This window comes from Equus caballus, chromosome 23 (assembly GCF_041296265.1).
Source record: "Equus caballus isolate H_3958 breed thoroughbred chromosome 23, TB-T2T, whole genome shotgun sequence".
Classification (NCBI taxonomy): Eukaryota; Metazoa; Chordata; class Mammalia; order Perissodactyla; family Equidae; genus Equus; species Equus caballus.
The window spans coordinates 51707812-51734398 of NC_091706.1; the positions used below are offsets into that span (position 1 = coordinate 51707812).

Below are 26587 nucleotides of genomic sequence, written 5' to 3' on the forward strand. Positions count from 1 at the left end.
GGAACGTGCAAACTTAACCGCTGTGCCACTGGGCCAGCCCCAACCATGACAGTTTTGAGGAGTACTGGTCAAGCATTTTGTATTGGAATTTTGCTGATGTTTTTCTTAGGATTAGACTGGGATTGTGGGTTTTTGTGAGGGAGATCACAGTGAAATGCCTTTTTCATTACATCATATTCAGGGTACGTACTATCATCATGATTTATGACTTTGATGTTGATCTTGATTACCTGGCTGAGGCAGTGTTTGCTGTGTTTCTCCACCGTAAAGTTACTCCCCTCATCCCTCTTTCCTTTCATACTCTTTGAAAGGAAGTCATTAAGCTCATCCCACACTGAAGGAGAAGGGAGTTATACTCACTTCTTGAGGATAGAATACATAAATTATTTGGAATTCTTTTGCATGAGAGATTTGTCTCTTTTCTTTCATTTATTTATTTAGTCATAGCATTTACTTATGACAGTATGGACTTAGGGATATTTATTTTATACTTTGGGTTATAATCAAATACTACTTTCTTTGCTCAAATTGTTTCAGCCTTGGCTATTGAGAGCTCTTTCCGTTGGCTCCTGGGCTCCTTTGACGTACACCCATCAGTGTGAGTTTGTTTGTTTGCCTGCTTGTTTGTTTTCTGAGCACTTGATTTCTGCCACTGAAAAATGCTCCAGACTCATTTTGTGTGTTTCCTGTCCAGTCCTATAATCATCCAGTTCTTCAAGAAGCCTTGGTTCCTTTCATTGGAGAATGGTGTTAGAAACCAAGATCTGGGTACTAGGTGTCCTGGTTGCTACTCGGGTATCATTGCTTCTAGGCATTCTCAACTGATTGAACAAAGAAATATACTTGTGTATATTAGCCTGTTATATGTATATCTATAAATCCTTCTATATTTAGCCATCTGTATTTATATTAAGCTAAATATGAGTTCATGCTGAGTCTCCAACTTTAATCCATTACCATATGGATCATCCTAGCCTCCTCCTCTTGCTTATCTGTAAATGCCTACTCTGACAGTGAGAAAGTTGGCTCCTACCATGCATCGTTCATCTACATAATGGTTCAGTTCCAGTGTACATATATAGCAGTATCAGAATTGTTAACTCATACCCCTTTGGGGAACAGTTTTATCAGCTAGAATGCCTGTTTGCAGTTCCTTTTGCCTTTGATTTACAGATACCACCCATTTCTTAAGTTACTTTGGTCAGCATCTCCCCTCCCTGCCCCTCACTTCAGTGAAGTTGTTTCATATGTTTGTAATACAATTATATGCTCTTGACCTACTTCACGTTCCTCCAGGGGATCCTCTGACTGCCTCAGTGTTTTAAAAAAATATTTGCATACATTAAAGCTCACTCTGTGCTGTAAATTCCTATGAATTTTGGCAAATGCCTAATGTCATGTATCCACCGTTACAGTATCATACAGAATAGTTTTACTTATGTAAAAAAATCCCTTGTACTTCAACTCTGCAACCCTCTCTGCCTCACCACAAAGCCCTGGAAACCACTGATCTCTTTCTACTGTTTCTGTAGTTTTGCCTTTTCTAGAACATTCCATAAATGGAGTCACATAGGATATAGCCTTTTCAGACTGGCTTCTTTCACTTCACGATGTGCATTTAAGGTTCCTCCATGTTTTTTTCATGGCTTGATATCTCATTTCTTTTTATCACAGAATCATCCATTGTATGGCTGTATTACAGTTTATCCATTCACCTATTGGAGAACATTTTCTTTGCTTCCAGATTTTGATGATTATGAATAAAACAAACATTGTGTGTAGGTTTTGCGTGGACATAAGTTTTTGAATCTTTTGGGTGAATACCTAGGAGTGTGATTGCTGGATTGTGTAGTAAGCTTATGTTTAGCTTTGTAAGAAATTGTCAAACTGTCTTCTAAAGTGGCTGTTCATCTTGCATTCCCGTCAGCAGTAAATCAAAGTTCCTGTTTCCCATCTTCGTCGGCATTTGGTATTGTCAGTTTTTAAACAATTTTAGCCATTCTAATAGGTGTATATTGATTACTTGTTATTTCAATTTGCGTTTCTCTAATGACTAATGATGTTGTGTATTTTTTCGTATACGTATTTGCCATATGTATATCTTCTTTGATGAGGTATTTGTTCAGGCGTTTTGCCCTTTTCTTTGCGGGGGGGAAGATTAGCCCTGAGCTAACATCCACTGCCAGTCCTCCTCTTTTTGGTGAGGAAGACTGGCCCTGAGCTAACATCTGTGCCCATCTCCCTCTACTTTATATGTGGGACGCCTGCCACAGCATGGCTTGATGAGCTGTGCGTTGGTCCATGCCCAGGATCCAAACCAGCCAACCCCAAGCTGCTGAAGCGGAGCACTCAAACTTAACCACTATGCCACTGGACCAGCCCCTTTTGCCCATTTCTTAATGGGGTTGTTTGTTTTCTTCCTGTTGAGTTCTAAGAGTTTTTTGTGTATTTTGGATACCACTGCTTTATCAGATATGTGTTGTGCAAATATTTTCTCACACTCTGTGGCTTGTCTTTTCAATTCTCTTTAACAGTGTCTTTCACTGAAGTTTTTTGTTTGTTTTGTTTGGGGTTTTTTTTGGTGAGGAAGATTGGCCCTGAGCTAACATCTGTTGCCAGTCTTCCTCTTTTTTTTTTTTCTCTCTAAAGCCCCAGCACATAGTTGTATGTCCTAGTTGTAGATCATTCTAGTTCTTCTGTGTGGGATGCTGTCACAGCGTGGCTTAATAAGCGGTGTGTAGGTCCATACCCGGGATCCAAACTGGTGAACCCCAGGCCGCCAGAGCAGATTATGTGAACTTAACCAGTCGGCCATGAGGCCGGCCCCCAGAAGTTTTTAATAAAGTCTACCTTATTAATTTTTTGTTTCATGGATTGTGCTTTTGGTGTTGTATCTAAAAACTCATTGCCAACCCAGGATCACATAGATTTTCTCCTATATTTTCTTCTAAGAAGTTTTATAGTATTGTGTTTTATATGTAGGTCTATGATCCATATTGAATTACTTTTTATAGAGGTGTCTTAGTTTAAATTCTTCTTTTTTTTGCCATATCAACGTCCAATTTTTCCATCACTGTTTGTTGAAAGACTCTCCTTTCTCCATTGAATTGCCTTTGCTCCTTTGTTAAAGATCAGTCATCCTTTTACTTTATCACATTTGTGTCTATATTTAAAATATGTTTCCTGTAGATAGCTGAGTTGTCTTGTTTTTTTATCCAGTCTAATAACTTCTGTCTTTTAATAGAAGTGTTTAGACCACTTAAAAATTTCCTCTTTAAAATCAGCTTTATTCAGATATAGTTTATACACCATAAAATTCACCCATTTAGAGGATACAATTCACTGGTTCTCAGTATATTTACAGAGTTTTGCAACCATCAGCATAATTTAATTCAGAGCATTTTCAGCTCCCCAGAAAGAAACCTTGTGTCCATTAGCAGTCACTGTCTAACTCCCCTCTCCTCTCCCCCAGCCCTAGGCAACCACTAATCTATTTACTGTCTCTCTAGATTTGCCTGTTCTGGACATTTCCTATTGATAAACTCACACAATATGTGATCTTTTGTGATTGGCTTCTTTCACTTAGGATGCTGTTTTCAGGTTCGTTCATGTTGTTGTATCAATACTTCATTCCTTTTTATTTATTTTTTTGAGGAGCAGGAGTCAAGTTTTTTATTTGTTCATTTCTTACATTTGAAGTACTCCTCGATGGCATCCTTGGCCTGAGACTCTTTGCCATAGTCCTTCGCCACTACACAACTGCAACCAGCCACTTTCTGGGGCATTCCCCCTCGGTCAGTTTTGCAGAGGCCTGCCCATTCCCCTAGTTTTTTGTTGTCATCAACCTTAATCAGGCTGATCTGGTGTTGGGCACAAAGGACCTCCACCGACTTCACATACACAGGCTCGTCGCAGTTGGATGCAAGCACACAAAGATGAGCTTGGCGCTTGTCTAGGGCCTTGGCAGCTTCGCGGATCCGGTGTGGCAGGCCGTCGTGGATGAGGGCGGTCTTCAGCTCCTCTTGGAAGGTGCCGTTGACGTCCATTACACCTCCAGCAGCGATGCCTTCCAGGGCATGGCGTTGAGTCACGGGTGGAGCCGAATCTTGAACGCACTGCGCCTCCGTCTCTGCACGACTCAGCAGCGGCAGGAGAAGAGCTGCATTCCTTTTTAAAAAAAATTGTGGCAAAATTCATGTAATATAAAATTCAGCATTTTAACAACTATAAAAATGTACGACTCAGTGGCATTTAGTACATTCACAATGTTATGTGACTATCACCACTATCTAGTTCCAGAATGTTTTCATCACCCCAAAAGGAAACCGTTTTCCCTTTAAGTAGTCACTCTTCATTTCCTCTCCCCTAGCCGTTAGCAACCACTAGTCTGTTTTCTTTCTCTATGGATTTGCCTGTTCTGGTCATTTCCTGTAAATGGAATCATATGCAATATGTGACCTTGGGGTTTGGCATCTTTTCCTTAGCATCATACTTCCTGGTTTTTTTTTTGGGGGGGGAAGATTAGCCCTGAGCTAACGACTGCTGCCAATCCTCCTCTTTTTGCTGAGGAAGCCTGGCCCTGAGCTAACATCTGTGCCCATCTTCCTCCACTTTACATGTGGGACGCCTACCACAGCATGGCTTGCCGTGCTGTGCCATGTCCACATCTAGGATCTGAACCAGTGAACCCTCAGCCGCCGAAGTGGAACGTGTGAACTTAACCGCTGTGCCACCGGGCCAGCCCCAGTATCATACTTTCTGGATTCATCCATGTTATAGCATGTCTCAGTAGTACTTCATTCATTTTTCTGGCTGAATAAAATTCTAGTGCATGGAAATACCATATTTCGTTTATTGATTCATAACTTGATCAATACTTGGGTTATTTTGGTTTTTATTTTAATTAATTTTTTATTGTGGTAACATTGGTTTATGACATTATATAAATTTCGGATATACATCATTATATTTCGATTTCTGTGTAGATTATATCATGTTCACCACCCAAACACTGATTACAATCCATCACCATACACATGTGCCTAGTGACCCCTTTCACCCTCCTCCCTCCCTGCTTCCCCTCAGGTAACCACCAATCCAATCTCTGTCTCTCTCTCTTTTTTTTCCTATCAGGAAGATTGGCCCTGAGCTAACATCTGTTGCCAATCTTCTTCCTTTTTTTTTTCTGCTTCCCCCCCCCCCAAATCCCCGAAGTACATAGTTGTATATTTTAGTTGTGGGTCCTTCCAGTCGTGGCATGTGGGACGCTACCTCAACGTGGCCTAATGAGCAGTGCCATGTCCGCGCCTAGGATCCAAACCGGCAAAACCCTGGGCCACCGAAGTGGAGCACGTGAACTTAACCACTCGGCCACGGGGCCGGCCCCAATCTTCCTCTTTTTGCTTGAGGAAGATTGTTGCTGAGCTAACATCTGTGCCAATCTTCCTCTATTTTATGTGGAATGCTGCCACGGTGTGGCTTGATGAGTGGTGCCAGGTCTGTGCCTGGGATCCAAACCTGTGAACCCTGGGCAGTTGAAGCAGAGTGCACTAGCTTAACCATTACGCCACCAGGCCAGCCCCTCCAATCTGTCTTTATGTGTTTGTTTTGTTGTTGTTGTTATCTTTTTTTTATGAGTGAGATCATATGGTAGTTGACTTTCTCCCTCTGACTTATTTTGCTTAGCATAATACCCTCAAGGTCCATCCATGTTGTCACAAATGGCAAGATTTCATCCTTTTTAATGGCTGAGTAGTATTCCGTTGTGTGTATACACCACATCTTCTTTATTCATGTGTCTCTTGATGGGCACCTAAGTTGGCAAGTCTTGGCTATTGTGAATAATGCTGCAGTGAACATAGGGGTGCATATATCTTTACCCATTCTTGTTTTAATGTTCTTTGGATAAATACCTAGCAGTGGAATAGCTGGATCGTATGGTAGTTCTATTTTTAATTTTTTGAGGAATCTCCATATTGTTTTCCGTAGTGGCTGCACCAGTTTGCACTCCCACCAGCAGTGTATGAGAGTTCCCTTTTCTCCACATCCTCTCCAACACTTATTATGTCCTGTCTTCTTAATTATAGTTATTCTGATGGGAGTGACATGATATCGCATTGCAGTTTTGATTTGCGTTTCCCTGATAATTAGTGATGTTGAACATCTTTTCATGTGCCTATTGCCCATCTGTATATCTTCATTGGAGAAATGTCTGTTCATATCTTTTTCTGTGTTTTGGCTGTTTTGAGTAGTGCTGCTATGAATATTTGTGTACAAGTTGTTCTGTTTTTTTTTTTTTTTTTTTTTTTTTGGTGAGGAAGATTGGCCCTGAGCTAACAACTGATGCCAATCTTCCTCTTTTTGCTTAAGGAAGATTGGCCCTGAACTAACATCTGTGCCAGTCCTCCTCTATTTTGTGTGTGGGTTGCCACCAAAGCATGGCTTGATGATTTGTGTAGGTCTGTGCCCGGGATCTGAACCCGTGAACCCTGGGTGGCTGAAGTGGAGCATGCAAACTTAGCCACTATACCACTAGGCTGGCCCCTGTATGCAAGTTTTTATGTGGACATATGTTTTCATTTGTCATGGTAGGCCACTTAAATTTAGTGAAATTATCCATATGGTTGAATTCACATCTATTCTCTTGCTATTTGTTTTTAATTTGTCCTATCTGTTCTTTGTTCCCTTTTGAGTTGAGTGTATTTAGTATTTCATTTATCTCCACATTCACTTATTAGTTATGCATCTTTTTTTAAGTAATTGCCTTAAGGTTTATAATATGCATCTTTAACTTACCACAGTCTGCCTTCAAATAGTATACTACTACTTCATGTATAACCTAGGACTCTTAATTCAGTACACTCCCATGCTCTTCCATTCGTCCTCATCATTAAAAAGAGTTCTACCTTGTTGGGTTGTTATGAGTATGAAATGAGTTAATGCACATAAAATACTTTGAACATAGCTCATGCTTTTATTTATATTGGGAATAATAGAAGAAAACTTCATGTAAAGTTCTTGAATCTGCACATTGCAGATTCCTCTTACAGCCTGCTTCAGCTACCCACTTCTGTGATCAAACTCGAAGACTGTTGGTTCTCGATTTTGACTGAACGATACAGTTAACTGGGCAGTTTAAAAAATGTTGATGGGGGGCTGGTCTGGTGGTGCAGTAGTTGAGTTCGCATGTTCCACTTTGGTGGCCTGTGGTTTGCCTGGTCGGATCCTGGCTGTGGACCTATGTACCACTGGTCAAGCCATGCTTTGGCAGGTGTCCCACATATAAAGTAGAGGAAGATCGGCACGGATGTTAGCTCAGGGCCAGTCTTCCTCCGCAAAAAGAAGAGGATTGGTGGCAGATGTTAGCTCAGGGCTAATCTTCCTCAAAAAAAAATATTGATGGTAGTGTGCCATCCTCAGAAATTCTTATTTTATTGGTCTGGTTAAAAAAAAAAAAAGTGTTCCAGCTGCCTCCAATGTGTAGTCAGAGCAGAGAACCATTACCCCAGGCTTTATCACTGTGATCTATAACTTAAAATATTTCAAACATGTAACTCTGACTTCCGTCTCTTCTTTTGCTAGCTCGTGTGCTCTAGTAGCCTGTTTTGACGTTTCTTGGATTCCTTCGAGACCTCCAGGCCATTAGCCACACGGCTTTTTCACTGTCCATCATCCCCTCATATAGTAATTTCTTTCCTTACCCAATTTCATTGATTGATTGAATAAAAATTTTAATGCCTACTAGTGCTCTATACTATTTGGTGGGGTCAAGTTATCAACTCTCTTGTTCCTGTCATCCCTCACTGTAATTCAGGGCAAAGCTCCAGCCCTGGTTAAACTCAGTTCTTTGCTGACTCTGCTTCCTTGACCCTGAGCAGCTGAGTGTGACTAGAGAAAACCAACAGCAGTGCTGACTAGTCTCACTTTAAATTTAGGGCCATAGATCTCACTTGTGCCCTTCGCCTCACCTAGTCGTTTTCCTCTTTCACTTTCGTTAGTAAGAAGACTATTTAATCTCTTTTCCTTCCTTACTCTTAGCTAAATATATGTGTGCCTACCCCGCCCTCTGTGCGGTGGCCTCTGGCCTGTTTAAGGACTTTGCTTCTGCAGTTATCCTTTCTCTCCCCTGTATCATTTTTCTTGCTGAATCATTTTTCATTTTTATTTTTTTTCATTTTTATTTTTTTCTTATTTTTTTTTTGAGGAAGACTGGCCCTGAGCTAACATCCGTGCCCATCTTCCTCTACTTTATACATGGGACGCCTACCACAGCATGGCTTTTGCCAAACCGTGCCACATCCGCACCCGGAATCTGAACCGGGGAACCCCAGACCACTGAAGCAGAACGTGCGCACTTATCTGCTGTGGCACCAGGCCGGCCCCTGAATCATTTTTATAGGCATATGAATGTGCTGTAACATCTCAGTTCTCTCTTTCTCCCTCCCACACATCCGTTTCTTTCTCATTTTTAGCAAAATTTGTCAAGAAGAATTGCTCAGATGCAGTGTTTCTACTTTCTTTGCGTTTGTTCTCCAGCTCACTCCAGACTGGCTCTTCACTGCCACCAACTAAAACCACTGTTGTCAACATTTTCAATTGTAAAGTTACTCTATCTCTTGTCGACATTCAACACAGTTGATTGATCAGTTCCTATTTTTTTAAAAACTTCACTTGGTTTTCTGGATGCCATTCCATCCCGATTCTTTTCTGATTTACAGCAGTTGCTTGTCAGTCTTGTTTTCTAGCTTCTCTTTCTTTTCCTCTAAAGGTTGGAGTGCCCTAGGCTTAGGCCTTATACCTTTTCTTTATCAGTATTTGTCACTTTTTAGGGTATCTTATCTAACTCCATGGTTGTAAGTATCATTAATTTGCTCTTGAATCCAGACTTGATATCTTTTTAAACTCCACACTATATTGGACTGCCTTCTCCACTTGAATGTTTTAGTCGGCATCTCAAATTTGTCCAAAACAGAATTTTTAGTTTATTTCCTCAAATCCTTTACTCAGACTTTACCATCTTAGTCTATGGCACCACCGTTCACCATCTTCACTTAGGCCACAAACTGGACATCATTCTTACTTTCTCTTTTTCTCTCATTCTTCCAATTCATCAGCAGCAGTTTTTTCTTTAACTGTATCCCAAATCTTGCTGTTTCTTGTCACTCCCACTCCTTTGCCCTAATATAAGCGGTTATTCTCTCTTCTGGACTGTTGCAGTTGCCTCCTGAGTGCTCCCCCTGCTTCCGCTCTTTTCTCCCTCTGGTCTGTTTGTAGCAGCTAGTGTGATTTTTTTTAAGGATATAAATAATAACACATCACTCTCATGTAGAGGCCACTAGTAGCTTCCCATCACACTTAGAATAAAACCCAAAGACCTTACCTTAGCCTAAAAGGTCCTATATGATTTCCCCCGTTGCTGACCTTATCTCCCAGTACTCTCCTAAGCTCCGGAGCCATGGCCTTGCTGTTCCTCGAAGATCAAGTTATTTGCTTGCCTTAAGACTTTTATTTTTTATTTTCTTCTACTTGGAATGTTCTTTTCTATCATTGTATGATTCACTCCTTTATATTGCTTAGACCTCTGTTCAGATCTTATTTCCTTACTTCTTCCAAGAAGTCTTCACTGATTGCACTATAAAAACAAGCCCTTCCATTATCACTTTCTTTCCCTCTATCTTGCTTTATTTTTTATCATAGCACTTATACTTTCTGAAATTATTTATTTAAAAGTTTGTACTTGTTTACTGATTACTCCCCAACTGTAACGTAAGTTCCATAAAGATGGGGCATTTGGTATTTTCATTACTTTAATTCTCAGCATTTAGAACAATGTCTGAGACTCACTCATAGGTTATTAATATACGAGCAATGATTGTTTAGCAAACGTAAGAACTCCTTCCCGTTAGCCACAAAACTGTAAAATACTTAGAAATAATCCAAACAAACAGTGGGCAAGACCTGGGTGAAGAAAATCATGAAACTTTACTTAAAGGCTTTTTTTTAAAAAGGACATGGATAAAATGGAGAGCCATACTATGCCCCTCACTGCAGAACTTAATATTGTTAAGATGCCCATTCTCCTTAAGTAATGTGTGTTTTAGAGGAGTTCCAAACGAAGATCTCAATCCCTCCCACCCCTGAAACTTGGATGATAAACTTGAGTGAATAAGCCTGGAAAGTCTTAAAAAAGGATGAAGAAGGAGTTCTTCTACCAAATCAAAAAACATAAAGAACTTTATAATTAATTATGGGTGATACTAGCTTGGAAGTTAGCTAATGAACAAAATAGAAGTTATATATGAATATATATGAAATATTTTAGCAGATTTTACTCTCTACTTTTTTAACTTTATAGTGAGTGTAGCTAAAATTGGGAATAATCATATTAGCAATTTTGCTTTCCTGCCTACTTCTCGAGCTGAAACCAGTGTTATTCCACTCATTATTTTCTTACCTTTCCCACTTTCTTCCATTTTTCTCTATACTTTTGTTGAAATCTCAAAGGGTGAGAACTGCTTTTTAAAAAAACTTTTTATTTTGAAAAAATATTCAAACCTTGAGAAAAGTTCTAAGAATATTGTAATGAGCTCCCATTATATCCTTCACTTAGATTTACCAGTTATTAACATTTTGCCGGGTTATTGCTTGCTCTGTTTATGCATATTGTTGCATTTTTTTTAGAAATCAGTTGAGAATAAGTTCATCATATATTTGCTAAAATCAAGGACATTCTCTTACACAACAATACAGTGATCACATTAGGAAAATTAGCTTCGTTACAGATTTATCTAACATATAGTTTACAGTGAAATTTTTACGATACTATACCTTATAGCGGTTTTTTGTTCTTCTGTTCCCAGATGCATTCTAGAATCACTCATTGTATTTAGTTGTCATTTATTTGGTAGATTTTCCACATAGACAGTCATGCGTGCAAACAGGGACAGCTTTATTTCTTCCATCCCTTTCTTTCTTTTTCTACCTTTATTGTATTCTTCCTTCTGCCTTTTTGAGGGTTTATTTTGCTATCCTTTTTTTTAAAATTTATTTTTCTTCTTCTCCCCAAGGCCTCCCCTCCCCCCCGACCAGTACATAGTTGTGTATTTTAGTTGTGGGTCCTTCTGGCTGTGCTCTGTGGGATGTCGCCTCAGCATGGCCTGATGAGCAGTGCCATGTCTGCACCCAGGATCCGAACTGGCGAAACCTTGGACCTCTGAAGTGGAGTGTGCAAACTTAACTACTCCACCGTGGGGCCTGCCCCTATTTTGCTCTTCTTTTTCTAGTTTCTTAAGGTTGAAGTTTAGATTGTTAATTTGAGAGCTTGCTTTTTTCCCTAGTAAGTACTTAATGCTGTATATTTCGCTGTAAGCACTGCTTTAACAGCATCTCACAAATTTTGATATGTCTTTTTGTTCAGTTCAAAATATTTTATAATTTCTTTAAACTTCCTCTTGAACCATGAGTTATTTAGAAGTGAGTTTAATTTCTAAGTGTTTGGAGATTTGCCTGTTATCTTTCTGTTGTCACTCATTTTGGTGCTCAGATTTTTTTTTTTAAAGATTTTATTTTTCCTTTTTCTCCCCAAAGCCTTCCGGGACATAGTTGTATATTTTTAATTGTGGGTCCTTCTAGTTGTACTATCTGGGATGCTGCCTCAGTATGGCCTGATGAGTGGTGAGTGGTGCCATGTCTGTGCCCTGGATCTGAACTGGTGAAACGCTGAGCTGCTGAAACAGAGTGCCTGAACTTAACCACTTGGCCACAGGGCCCGTCCCCTGGTGCTCAGATTTTAATCTCCTTTAATTTGAAACAGTACCTTGGACTTTACCCCCCTTTCATTATATTGATTTTCTTTCTTTCTTTCTTTTTTTTTTTAGAATTTGACCCTTTAGTTTGAGTTTGTCTGCCTAATTCCTCATGATTAGATTAAGGCTGTTCATTTTTGTCAGAAATACTACATAGCTAATGTGGTGTCCTTCTTAGTGCATATCAGAAGGCACATAATATCAGTTTGACCAATTATTAGGATAACTTTGATTACTTGGTTAAAGTGATGGCCATAAGCTTTCTCTGATGATACATTTTATTCCTTTGTAAATTATTAGTATCTCTGGAGAAAGACTTTGAGATTGTATAAATGTCCTATTTCCAACAGCCTGTACCCAGTGATTTTAGCATCCATTGATAATTCTTGCTTGAATCTGAATACTATAATGATTGTAAAATGGTTTTTGATCATTCCTTCTGTGTTTATTAGTTGGCATTCTATTGTGAAGAGCCTTCCTTTCCTTCTCTTCCCTTCATTCCTTTGTTTTATAATATCAGTATGTACTCAAGGCTTAAAAAACAAAAATCAGTGTGTTGTAATCCATTACTGTTATTCATTTTGATGCTGCAGTTGTTCCCAGTTTGGCCAGTGGGAGACCCTCCAAACCAGTTCCTGTGTCCTTTTGAAAAGACCTCCATTAGTCTTTGAGCAGTGCTTTTTTTTTTACCTTGCATAGGATGTTCTAGGTGTATCTTGTGCTTTTCTTGTGCAGCCTTGGAACTGGTCATTTCTCCAAGGAATGGTGGGGAATGGTTTTAAGAAACAAAGATTTAGGTGCTGAGTATTTCGTTGGTGGTAGAATGACACTGCGTCTGGATTTTCTTTTTAGCAAATGGAAGGAGGAAATACACATACACACATTTTTAATAGCTTTATTGAGATATAACTCGTATACCACACAATTCACCCATTTAAAGTATACAATTCATTGACTTTTAGTGTAGTCACAGACTGCTCAACCATCACCAAAATCAATGATAGAACATTTTTATCACCCCAAAAGGATACCCCATACCCTTTAGCAGTCACTCCCCATTTCCCCCCAGCCCTAGGCAGCCACCAATCTACTTTCTCTTTTTACATAGATTTGCCTGTTCTGGACATTTCATGTAAATGGAGCCATACTATATGTGGTCTTTTGTGACTGACTTCTTCCACTTAGCATAATGTTTTGAGGGTTATTTATGTTGTAGCATATATCAGTACTTAATTTGTTTTTGTTGCTGAATGATAGTCCATTGTATGGATGTACTACATTTTATTTATTTCTTCATCAGCTAATGGGTATTTGAGCTCTTTCCATTTTTTGTCTATTATCAATAATGTTGATACGCATGTATTTAAATTTTTTATTTTATTTTCTTTTGAGGAAGATTAGCTCTGAGCTAACATCTGCAGCCAGTCCTCTTTTTTTGCTGAGGAAGACTGGCCCTGAGCTAACGTCCATGCCCATCTTCCTCTATATGTGGGACGTCTACCACAGCATGACTTGCCAAGTGGTGCCATGTCTGCACCCGGGATTCGAACCACCGAACCCCGGTCCACCAAAGCGGAACATGCACACTTAACCACTGCACCACTGGGCCGGCCCCTAAATTTTTTATTTTTGAATTATTTTAGCTTTATACAAAAGTTGAAAAAAATAGTGCAGAGAGTTCCTGTACTCCTCTTCGGCTGACATTTTACATTACCATAGTACGTTTGTTAAAGCTTAGACATCAACATTGTTACATTGCTATTAACTAAGATGCAGATTTTATTTTAATTTTACTAGTTTTTACATTAATGTGCTTTTCCTGTTCTGTGATCCAGTTCAGGATGCCACATTGCATTTAGTAGAATGTATTTTAAAATTGTGAGTTCATACTGATACCCCTAATTTCATTCTAATACACAGATTCTTTTTTTTTTTTTCCCTGAGGAAGATTAGCTCTGAGCTAACATCTGCTGCCAATCCTCCTCTTTTTACTGAGGAATACTGGCCCTGAGCTAACATCCGTGCCCGTCTTCCTCTACTTTACATGTGGGACACCTACCATAGCATAGCTTGCCAAGTGGTGCCATGTCTGCACCTGGGATTGGAACCAGTGAACCCCAGGCCGCCAAAGTGGAACGTGCGCATCTAACCGCTGTGCCACCAGGCTGGCCCCAATACACAGATTCTTACTTGGTTTCTCCTATCCCATATTTATATCTCCCTTTTCTCTTAGCAAGAACTCTGGCTTCCAACAATTGTTCAATCATAGAGTACATACAGACTAATTTCAGAATTTCTACAACAATGCTGCTACAAAAAACAGGCCTTCTAAGTAAAGGTCAAGATTTCTTTTCACTTCTTCATATTAAAGTGAATCGTTCAGAAGTTACCTGGATTAGTTCTTTTTTCATTCCCTTCTATATGGTTATAGTATCAATTTTATATATAGTTAGGTTCATTGGTTCACATGTAAAGTTAGGTATTTAACCAGGTAAAGTTAGGTATTTAACCAGGTCAATTTTTTTTTTAATGGAATTTAGGAATTGTTCTTTTCTAGACTTTTAACCTTTAGAGTGAGTATACCCTGCTTATGTGTTTTGTTTGAACTTACTAGTGTTTAAGAATTTTGAATTAGTAGCCAAGGTTTTAAAACTTGGAAATTTACATAAAAGTCCTGATTTCTGGCTTCTGTGAAAACGGCAAAAAGGAGGTTCTGGTTTTGCCAAGTCCGTTTGGCAACAGTTGGATGGATCTGACTAATAGTGGCTGCCTGCATTCTGTAGTTCCCACGACTCTTATGTCCTGCCTGAGCCCTTTAGGCATTTGTGTGTGCAACCCTTCTTTACAAAACTTTCAGCGGCAGGTGCAACAGTAGAGAATTACATTGCTTTGTGTTCTGAAAAAGGGAATTTTATCTGAAATAGCTTAGTTTTTCAATTTTGTAGTTTCGTAACCCAGCCAGTGTAACTGGTGTTGCTAATGCTTTCTAAATGGAATCACCAAGGCCCTATTTTAAATTGCTTAAATGTAGCAAATAACTTTGATAGAACTGTACTTTCTTTGTGGTTTAAACAAAGTTCATCATTCATTCTGCGTGGTTTGGGACACCAAGGAACACACAGATATTTTTGAAGCTTTAAGGAAATCTTTTTGTTACAGTGACAGGAATTGTATTAACTACATTTGGTCTTGTAAATTGAAGTTAATAACGTTTTGTTGGTGTTAACAGTATTTATTTATTAAAATGTATGCCATTCTAAACAGTAAAGTGAAATGAAGTTGATTCTGAAAGATTAGCTTAGCTGTAGTTGGGAAATGAAATTTAATTATTAAACTAACTTAGTTTTTACCAGTATTTTAATTCTTTTCAAAAGCTTTTGTTAATACAGACTATTTTTTTTTACCAGATATAAAGAAGTTCATTTCATAATGCTAAAGGGGTTAAAAGGACATAATAGTTCTAAATGTTTATGCCCTTAGTAACAGAGCTTCAAAATACGTGAAGCAAAAACTGATAGAACTGAAGGGAGAAATAGACAAATCTACAGTTATAGCCAGAGATTTCAGTACCACTCTTTTACTAATGAATAGAACAAGTGGACAGAAAATCAGCAAGGTATAAGTAGATTTGAACAACACTATTAACCTACTTGACCTCATTGACATTTGTAGAGCTCTCAGTCTAACAACAACAGAACACACATTCTGCTAAAGTATACATGGTATATTTATCAAGATAGACCATATTCTTAGCCATAAAAGTAGTCTCATGAAGTGTAAAAAAATTCAAGTCATACACAGTATATTCTCTAACCACAATGTAATTAAGTTAGAAATCAATAACCAGAAGATTGTTGGAAAATTCCCAAGTACAAAATTTGGAAACTGAAAAACATACTTTTCAGTAGCCCATTGGTCAAAGAAAATACTTTAAGAAAAGGAAATTAACAAATGTTTTGAACCGAATGAAAAGAAAACACAACGTACTTGAATTTGTGGGATGCCACTAAAATGTTACTTGGGTGTGGGGGAATTTATAGCACTACCTACAATAGAAAAGAAGAAAGATCTCAAATCAATGACCTCAGCTTCCACCTTAAGAAACTAGAAAAAGGAGAGCAAATTAAATTCTATATAGACAGGAAAAGAAATAAAGGTCAAAGTAGAAGTCAATGAAACAGAAAAGCAATAGAGAAAAATCAGTGAAACCAAAAGCTAGTTCTTAGAGAACATGAATAAAATTGGTAAACTAGTGACAAGACACAAATTACTAATGTCAGGAATGAGAGAGAGAGGTGACATCACTACATAGTCTATAGATATTAAAAGGATAATAACGGAATATTATAAACAACTTTATGCAATAAATTGACAACTTAGATGAAATGGACCAGTTCCTTTAAAGACACTGCTATATCCTTCATGTTTGTGTCCCCCCCACATTCTTATGTTGAAAGTAATCCCTAATGTGATGGTATTTGGAGGTGGGGTTTTAAAGGGAGGTGCTTCAGTTATGAGGGTGAAACCCTCGCGAATGAGATGAGTGCCTTTCTAAAAGAGACCTTCTCGCTCCCCTCCATTATGTGAAGTTACAGCAAAAAGAGTCTTCTGTGAACTAGGAAGCCGGTCCTCACCAGATACTGAATCTGCCAGTGCCTTGATCTTGGACTTCCCAACTTCCAGAGCTGTGAGAAATAAATTTCCACTGTTTCTAAGCCACCCAATCTATCGTATTCTGGTATAGCAGCCTGAATGAACTAAGGCAGTCACAAACTATGAAAGTTTACCAAGAAGTAGGTAACCTGATAGCTCTATATATGTTAAAGGAATTGAAATTATAGTTAAAAACCTACCCACAAAGAAAACTCCAGATGCGGATGATTTCACAGGTGAATTCTGTCAAATGTTTAAGGAAGAAATAATGCCAGTTCTATACAAACTCTTCCAGAAAATTGGAGAGGAAGAAATTCTTCCCAGTTCGTTCTGTGAGAATGGCTTTACCTTGATACCAAAACCAGATAGACATTTCAGGAAAAGAAAACTACAGGTTAATATCCCTCATTAACATATATAAAATTTCAAAGAAAATTTTAGCAAATAGAATCCAATAATATATAAAAAGGATAATATATCATCATCAAGTGGGGTTTATCTCAGGAATGCATGGTTGGTTAATAACTTTAAAATTAATCAATGTAATTCATTATGATAAAGATTGGAAAAAGTATGTGATCTGAGGAGATGCACAAAACACATATGATAAAATCCAACATCTATTCCCAATAAAAGTCTCAGGAATAGAAAGGAACTTCCTTAATTTGATAAAGAGCAGCTATGAAAAACCTACAAGTAACATCATATTTACTGGTAAAAGACTGAATGGTTTCTCCGTAAGATTAGGAACAAAACAGAGATGTCCACCGTCAACACTTCTCTCTCCTCTTTTTTTTGATCAAAGAAATGTGTATTAAAACAGCTACCTTAGACCAGTTTTACTCTACCGCAATAAACATCAATACAATTATATCACCCATTGGACCATACATACATTACTGTTGCCATGGCAGATTGGTATATTCTTTTCAAAAGGCAAAAGGTAACATATAACAGTTACATGTTATACAGTTATGCAGGCGTTTATAAATTCTAATCTAGAAAACTAACTCCGGGAATTTATTCTATAACTTAATAGAAGCTCAAAAGCTTAATGTGGAGAGATGCTTATTGATGCATTTTCTCTCTCTCTTTTTTATTGTGGTAGAATGTAGATGGCATACTGTTTATCATATTCACCATTTGTAAGTATACAATTCATTCTCCCCTCTCCCAGCCCCTGGTAACCTCTATTCTATTTTGTGTCTCTCTGAATTGGCCCATTTTTGGTACCTCATATACGTGGAATCAGAATATTTGTCTTTCTATGTCTGGCTTATTTCACTTGGCCTAATGTTTTCAAAGTTTATCCGTGTTGTAGCATTTATCAAAATTTAATTCCTTTTTATGGCTGAATAATATTTCATTGTGTGGATATACCACATTTTGATTATCCATTCATCTGCTGGTGGACACTTGGGTTGTTTCTACCTTTTGGCTTTTGTGAATAATGCTGCTGTGACTAATAATGCTGAGCATATTTTCATGTGCTTATGGGTCATTTGTATGTCTTCTTTGGTTACCATTTCTCTTGAACATTGTAGTGGGTGTTCTGGCTGGTGCAATAAAAAAAAAAGAAAGAAAGAAAAGGCATCTACATTGGAAAGAAAGAAGTAAAATTGTCTATATATACAGACACATTATTATCTATGTAGAAAATTTGATGGAACCTACAGAAAAGCTCTACAACTCATAAGCAACTTTAGCAAGATTGCATTTTACAAATCAACGTATAAAAATCAGTTGTAATTATAGTAGCAACGAACAAGTGAAAATTGAGTTAAAAAAGGAAATGATGTCATTTACAATAGCATCTAAATTATTCTTATTATTGAGGACGATTAGCCCTGAGCTAACTACTGCCAATCCTCCTCTTTTTGCTGAGGAAGACTGGCCCTGAGCTAACATCCATGCCCATCTTCCTCTACTTTATATGTGGGACGCCTACCACGTCATGGCTTTTGCCAAGCGGTGCCATGTCCACACCTGGGATCCTAACCAGCGAACTCTGGGCCACTGAGAAGTGGAACATGCGCACTTAGCTGCTGCTCCACCAGGCTGGCCCCAACATCCAAAGTATTAAGTACTTAAGGATAAATCTGACAAAAGATGTGAAAGACTTACATGCTATAAACTACAAAACATTCATGAGAGAAATTTTTAAAAATCTAAATAAATGCAGAGATAAACCTTGTTCATGGGTTAGAAGACTCAGTATTGTCAGTCTTCCTTAAGTTGTCCTGCAGATTCAACACAATCCCAATTAAAATCCTATGAGGCAGTTTTTTGAGGTAGAAATTGACAAGCTGATTCTAAAATGCTTATTGAAATACAGAGGACCTTTTTTTAAATTTAATTTTTATTGAGTTAATGATAGGTTATAATCTTGTGAAATTTCAGTTGTACATTATTGTCTGTCAGTCGTGTTGTAGGTGCACCCCTTCACACTTTGTGCCCACCCCCCCAACCCCCCTTTTCCCTGGTAGCCACTAATCTGTTCTCTTTGTCTTCATTTTTAAATTCCTCTTATGAGTGGAGTCATACAGAGATTGTCCTTCTCTGTCTGGCTTATTTCACTTAACATAATTCTCTCAAGGTCCATCCGTGTTATTGCAAATGGAACGATTTTGTTTTTTGTTATGCCTGAGTAGTACTCCATCGTATATATACCACATCTTCTTTATCCAGTCATCTGTTGATGGGCACTTAGGTTCCTTCCACGTCTTGGCTTTATTAGTATTATTGTAAATAATGCTGCAATGAACATTGGGGTGCATGGGACTTTTGAAATTGCTCATTTCAAGCTCTTTGGATAGATACCCAGAAGTGGGATAGTTCGCTCGTATGGTAGTTCTATTTTTAATTTTTTGAGGAATCTCCATACTGTTTTCCCTAGTGGCTGCACCAGTTTGCATTCCCACCAGCAGTGTATGAGGGTTCCTTTTTCTCCACAACCTCTCCAACATTTGTTACTATTTGTTTTAGTTATTTTTGTTGTTCTAATGGGTGTAAGGTGATATCTTAGTGTAGTTTTGATTTGCATTTCCCTGATCATCAGTGGTGATGAACATCTTTTGATGTGCCTATTGGCCATCCGTATATCTTCTTTGGAGAAATGTCCGTTCATGTCTCCTGCCAATGTTTTGACTGGGTTGTTTGATTTTTTGTTGTTGAGTTTGTGAGTTCTTTTTATATTATGGATATTAACCCTTTGTCAGATGTATGACTTGCAAATATTTTTTCCCAGTTAGTGGATTGTTTTTTTGTTTCAGTCCTGTTTTCCTTTGTCTTGAAGAAACTCTTTAGTCTGATGAAGTCCCATTTGTTTATTCTTTTTATTATTTCCCTTGTCTGAGAAGACATGGTGTCCAAAAAGATGTTTTTAATACTGATGTCAAAGAGTGTACTGCCTACATTTTCTTCTACAAGCCTTATGGTTTCAGGTCTCACCTTTAGGTCTTTGATCCATTTTGAGTTTATTTTGGTGAATGGTGAAAAAGGATGATCAATTTTCATTCTTTCACATGGGGCTTTCCAGTTTTCCCAGCACCATTTGTTGAAAAGACTTTCTTTTCTCCATTGTATGCCCTCAGCTCCTTTATCGAAGATTAGCTGTCCATAGATGTGTGGTTTTATTTCTGGACTTTCAATTCTGGTCCATTGATCTGTGCACCTGTTTTTGTACCAGTACCATGCTATTTTGATTACTGTAGCTTTGTAGTATGTTTTGAAGTCAGGGATAGTGATGCCTCCAGCTGTGTTCTTTTTTCTCAGGATTGCTTTAGCAATTGGGGGTCGTTTCTTGCCCCATATGAATTTTAGGATCCTTTGTTCTGTTTCTGTAAAGAATGTCATTGGGATTCTGATTGGGACGGCATTGAATCTGTAGATTGCTTTAGGTAGAATGGACATTTTAACTATGTTTGTTCTTCCAATCCATGTACATGGAATGTCTTTCCATCTCTTTATGTCATCATCCCTTTCTTTCAGAAAAGCCTTGTAATTTTCGTTGTAAAGGTCTTTCACTTCCTTAGTTAAATTCACTCCGAGGTATTTTATTCTTTTTGTTCCGATTGTGAATGGTATTGTGTTCTTGAGTTCTTTTTCTGTTAGCTCATTATTAGAGTATAGAAATGGTACTGATTTATGTAAATTGATTTTATACCCTGCAACTTTGCTGTAGTTGTTGATTACTTCTAAAAGTTTTCCAATGGATTCTTTGGGGTTTTCTGTATATAGGATCATGTCGTCTGCAAACAGCGAGAGTTTCACTTCTTCCCTCCCTATTTGGATTCCTTTTATTCCTTTTTCTTGCCTGATTGCTCTGGCCAGGACCTCCAGTACTATGTTAAATAAGAGTGGTGATAGAGGGCATCCTTGTCTTGTTCCTGTTTTCAGAGGACTCCATATTTTGGCGCTCTGTTTTTGCTCATTGAGTCTGATGTTGGCTGTGGGTTTGTGATATATGGCCTTTATTATGTTGAGGTAGTTCCCTTCTATCCCCATTTTGTTCGGAGTTTTTATCATAAATGGCTGTTGGATCTTGTCAAGTGCTTTCTCTGCATCTATTGAGATGATCATGTGGTTTTTATTCCTCAGTTTGTTGATGTGGTGTATCACGTTGATTGATTTGCGGATGTTGAACCATCCCTGCATCCCTGGTATGAATCCCACTTAATCATGATGTATGATCCTTTTGATGAATTGCTGAATTTGGGTTGCCAAAATTTTGTTGAGAACTTTTGCATCTATGTTCATCAACGATATTGACCTGTAGTTCTCCTTTTTCATGCTGTCCTTGTCAAGCTTTGGTATCAGTGTGATGTTGGCCTCATAGAATGTGTTAGGAAGTGTTCCATCCTCCCTAATTTTTTGGAATAGCTTGAAAAGGATAGGTATTTAATCCTCTCTGAAAGTTTGGTAGAATTCCCCAGGAAAGCCATCTGGTCCTGGGGTTTTATTCTTTGGAATGCTTTTGATTACTGTTTCAATCTCTTTCCTTGTGATTGGTCTGTTCAAATTGTCTGCTTCTTCTTGACTAAGCTTTGGGAGGTTGTAGGAGTCCAAGAATTTATCCATTTCTTCTAGGTTATCCATTTTGTTGGCATGTAGTTTTTCATAGTATTCTCTTATAATCCATTGTATTTCTGTGGAGTCTGTTGTTATTTCTCCTCTTTCATTTCTGATTTTGTTTATTTGAGCTTTCTCTCTTTTTTTCTTTTACCTCTGGCTAAGGGTTTGTCAATTTTATTTATTTTCTCAAAGAACCAGCTCTTTGTTTCATTGATCCTTTCTACTGCCTTTTTTGTTTCAATAGCATTTATTTCTGCTCTGATTTTTATTATTTCTCTCCTTCTGCTGACTTTGGGCTTTCTTTGTTCTTCTTTCTCTAATTCACTTAGGTGTAGTTTAAGATTGCTTATTTGGGATTTTTCTTGTTTGTTAAGATGTGTCTGTATTGTGATGAATTTTCCTCTTCATACAGCTTTTGCTGTATCCCATATGAATTGGTATGATATGTTATCATTTTCATTTGTCTCCAGGTATTTTTTGATTTCTTCTTTAATTTCTTCAATGATCCATTGCTTGTTAATAGCATATTGTTTAGTCTCCACATCCTTGTGCCTTTATCAGCTTTTTTCTTGTAATTAATTTCTAACTTTATAGCATTATGATTGGAGAAGATGCTTGTTATTATTTCAATTTTTTTAAATTTGTAGAGGCTTACCTTGTTTCCCAAGATATGGTCTATCCTTGAGAATGTTCCATGCGCTCTTGAGAAGAATGTGTATTCTGCTGTTTTTGGATGAAGTGTTCTATATATGTCTATTAAGTACAACTGTTTTAGCTTTTCGTTGAACTCCGCTGTTTCCTTGTTGATTTTATGTCTGGATGATCTGTCCATTGATGTGAGTGGGGTGTTGAGGTCCCCTACTATTATTGTGTTATTTTTGATATCTTCTTTTAGGTTTGTTAATAGTTGCTTTATGAACTTTGGTGCTCCTGTGTTGGGTGCATAGATATTTACAACCATTATTTCTTCTTGATGAAGTGTCCCTTTGATCATTATATATTGGCCCTCTGTGTCTCTCTTTACCTGCCTTATCTTGAAATTGGTTTTCTCTGATATAGGTATTGCGACACCTGCTTTCTTAGAAGTTTATTATTAGCTTGGAGTATTGTCTTCCACCCCTTCACTCTGAGCCTGTGTTTATCCTGGGAGCTGAGGTGTGTTTCCTGGAGGCAACAAATTGTTGGATCTTGTTCTTTAATCCATATTGCCACTCTGTGTCTTTTTATTGGAGAGTTGAGTCCATTTACATTGAGGGTGATTATTGATGCATGAGGGCTTAATGCTGTCATTCTGTCACTCGTTTTCTGGTTTTCCTGTTTCCTTTGTTTCTCGTCCTGTGTGTTTTAGCCTACCCATTGACTTCTGCAATTTTTTATGCTGGGTTTCTTAGATTTTTCCTTATTTATGTTTTGTGTCTCTGTTCTCCTTTTTAGTTCAGTGGCTACCCTGAAGTTTGTATTCAGAATCTTGTGTATAACATAGTCCATTTTCTGGTGGTCTCTTACTTCCTTAGCCTAGACTGATTCAATCCCTTTCCTCCTCCCCTCCAAAATTGTTATTTTCATCTCTTATTCCAACTTGTGTTGTGAGTTTGTGGTTAGAGTGATAAGATTGTCTTTGCTTTGGTGATTTCCTTCCCTTTATCATAATGCTGTAGTTTAATATTTGCTATCCTCTTCTGATTCTGTCTGTCTCCCTACTCTGTGTTTTGTGACCCCTTTCTCTCCTTTTTTCTTTTTTCAGGTATGAGAGCCTTCTTGAGTATTTCTTTTAGTGAAGGTCTTGTGGCTAGGAAGTCCCTTAGCTTTTGTTTGTCTGGAAAAGATTTAATTTCTCCCTCATATCTGAAAGATATTTTTGCTGGATAGAGTATTCTTGGCTGAAGATTTTTATCCTTTAAAGTTTTAAATATGTCATTCTAATCTCTCCTAGCTTGTAAGGTTTCTGTAGAGAAATCCGCTGAAAGTCTGATAGGGTTCCTTTGTAGGTTATTTTCTTCTGCCTTGCTGCCCTGAATGTTCTTTCTTTGTCATTCGTTTTTGCCATTTTTACTTCTATGTGCCTTGTATTCGGTCTTTTTACATTGACAAATCTAGGAGATCTGAAAGCTTCCTCCACACACATTTCTCTCTCAATCCCTAGATTTGGGAAGTTCTCTTCTGTTATTTCGTTGAGCACACTTTCTGCTCCATTTTCCTTTTCCATGCCCTCAGGAATTCTGATTATTCTTAAGTTGCATTTCCTCACTGAGTCAGCTATTTCTTGGAGATTTTCTTCAGTTCTTTTAATTCTTAGTTCTCTTTCTTCCTCTGTCTGGAGCCATTCAGCCTGTCTATCTTTGATTATGCTAATTTTCTCCTCTATGATGTCTACACAGGCATTCAGGGAGTCTGTATTCTGTTTTATCTGATCCATTGTATTTTTCATCTGTAGTATTTCTGATTGATTCTTCTTGTAGTTTCAATCTCTTTTGTGAAGTAATTGCAGAACTCGTTGACTTGTTTCTCTATATTTCCCTTTACCTCATTGAGTGTTTTGATGATAGCTACTCTGAATTCGTTGTCACTTACTTTAGCTATTTCCAAGTCTTCAGGACATAATTCTGTGTTTTTATTGTTTTCCTTTTGGTCTGGAGCTTTTATAAATTGTTGAGTGGTGGAGGAGCGGTTTTTGCGCATGATAGTATTATTTGGTTGCAGTTACAGCCTGTCGCTGCTAGATGGGGGTCGAGAGCCGTGCGTTCTGAGCCCTCCGCCTTCAGCGCGATGGCAGCTCGCATTGCAGGTTGGGGAAGGAGGGGAACTTTCTCTCGTTTGCAGACCTGGATTCCGATCAGTTTTCATTCTCTGGTTTCCCAGGCCTTGGCTTGATGGGGTCCCCCTATGCGAAAGCTTTTCCCCATTAGAGGCTTCCCGCTGCACAGGCGGTGGGAGTCCTGGACGATCCACAGATCTGTGGCCCCTCCCCCTCTCCTTCCCTGACCCATGGCAGCGATCCCAGTCTCTAGGGGAGGGAGCAAAGTTCTCTCTTACCCCGTCCCAGCTCCTCCGAGTGAGGCTCCAGCCTCTCTGCCCTCTGTCATTTGTCTGCTGTGGGTCTCTGACGATTTCTGTTATTAAGAGTTTTTTTGTTTGGAAAGCAGTTGCTCCTTTTGGTTGTAATTTGGAGGGGAGAGAGTCCCAGGTGAGCTGACTGTGCCATGTTGCTGATGTCACCCATCCTGAGGACCTTTTTAAAAACAATTTGGAAGAACAGAGTTGAAGACTAACTCTGACTGATTTCAAGATTCATTATAAAGCTATAGTAATCAAAACCATGTGGTACCGACATATAGACAAATAGATCAATGGAACAGAATAGAGAGTTCAGAAGTAAATATACACATATTGGGTAAGTCGTTTTTGAACAAAGATACAAAGGCAATACATTAGAGAAAAGATAGTCTTTTCAACCAGTGGTGCTGGAAACATTGGATATCTATACATAAAAAGTGACTCTTGATTCATACCTCATACCATGTCCAAAAGTTAAATAAGAATACATCATAGATCTCAGTGTAAAACCTAAAGTTATAAAACTTTTAGAAGAAATCATGAGAGAAAACCTTTGTGATCTTGGATTAGACAATGATTTTTTTAAATATGACACCACAAGCATGATCCGTAAAAGAACAGATTGATAAATTGGACTTCCTCAAAAATAAAAACTTCTGCTTTTCAGAAGGCAGTATTAAGAGCATAAGAAAACAAGCCATGGATTAAGAGAGAATATTTGCAAAGCATATGCCTGATAAATGACTTGTCTGTAAAATATACATAAAGAACTTCCAAAACTCAGTAGTGAGTAAACGAACAACCCAATTAAAAAATGGGCAAAAGATTTGAATAGATACTTCACTAGAGAAAATATATGGATGCAAAATAAGCGTATGAAAAGATGGTCAACATCACTAGTCATTAGAAAGATGCAAATTAAAACTACAGTTAAGTATCACTCTAGACTTATTAAAATATCTAAATTAAAAAGACTGACTTCACAGAATGTTGGAGAGGATATGAAACAACTAGAACTCTCATACTGATGGTAGGAATGTAAAATGATACGCTCTAGAAAACTATTGGGCAGTTTTTTAGAACTACATACACCTATCAGGTGTATGGAATTCAGCCATTCCTTGTTAGGAATTTACCTAAATAAATGAAAGTATATGTCCATATGGCTTGTACATGGGTGTTCATGACAGGTTTGTTTGTGATAGCCCAAACTGAAAATAACCAAATGTCTGTTAATGTAGGTGAATGGATAAACATATTGTGGTATATTCAACAGTGGAATACTACTCAGGAATAACAAGGAATGAACTTACTGATGTAGACAACAACATGGATGAATCTCAAAATAATTATGATGAGTGTCCCATGTGGAATATAAACAAGCATGTGGATAAAGAGAACAAATTAGTGATTACTGGAAGCGGGTAGGGGGAGGACAAAAGGGGTAAAGGGGCACATATGTATGGTGAAGGATAAAAACTAGACTATTGGTGGTGAGCACAATGCACTCTATACAGAAACTGATATATAATAATGCACACCTGAAATTACACCTTATAAACCAGTATGACCTCAATAAAAAAATAATTATAGGTGAAAGAAGCTAAGACAAAAAGGACTACATCTGTATGATTTCGTTTATATCATTTCTAGAAACTAATCCATGAGGACAGAAAGCAGTTCATTCATTGCCTGGGGAGGGAAGGAGGGATAGTGAAGGGTATAGGAAAATTTTGGGTGTTGGATATGTTCACTATCTTGATTGTGGTAATGGTTTCATAGGTGTATACATTTGTGAAAGCTTACCAGATTGTATACTTTAAATATGTGCATTTTATTGTATGTAAATTACACCTCAGCAAAGTTGTTTTTAAAGAACGCTTAAAATCCATGGAAATACTTAAAACCTCAGAAGCTTGATTTTGTTTTTAGGGGTACTGAGTGTAAACTTAATGGAAATCTTGACTCAACCTTCATTTGTAGTAGCTAACTCTGTTAATGTG

At 38.0% G+C, this 26587-nt stretch overlaps 2 protein-coding genes across 5 annotated transcripts in view; one reads left to right on the forward strand and one right to left on the reverse strand.

Moving 5' to 3' along the window:
- The window catches only part of DENND4C (DENN domain containing 4C), a 113580-nt gene that overhangs the window by 8040 nt on the left and 78953 nt on the right, over nucleotides 1-26587 (forward strand). The window lies entirely within an intron of this gene.
- LOC138920300 (small ribosomal subunit protein eS12-like) lies at nucleotides 2773-5100 on the reverse strand. The gene has a single exon (XM_070248270.1). It carries the CDS (start codon nucleotides 4044-4046, stop codon nucleotides 3681-3683), a length of 366 nt encoding a protein of 121 aa, XP_070104371.1. The 5' UTR covers nucleotides 4047-5100; the 3' UTR covers nucleotides 2773-3680.

Bases quoted from the DNA above. Each gene is read 5' to 3' on its own strand.
- LOC138920300 (XM_070248270.1), bottom strand. From the start codon at position 4,046: ATGGACGTCAACGGCACCTTCCAAGAGGAGCTGAAGACCGCCCTCATC.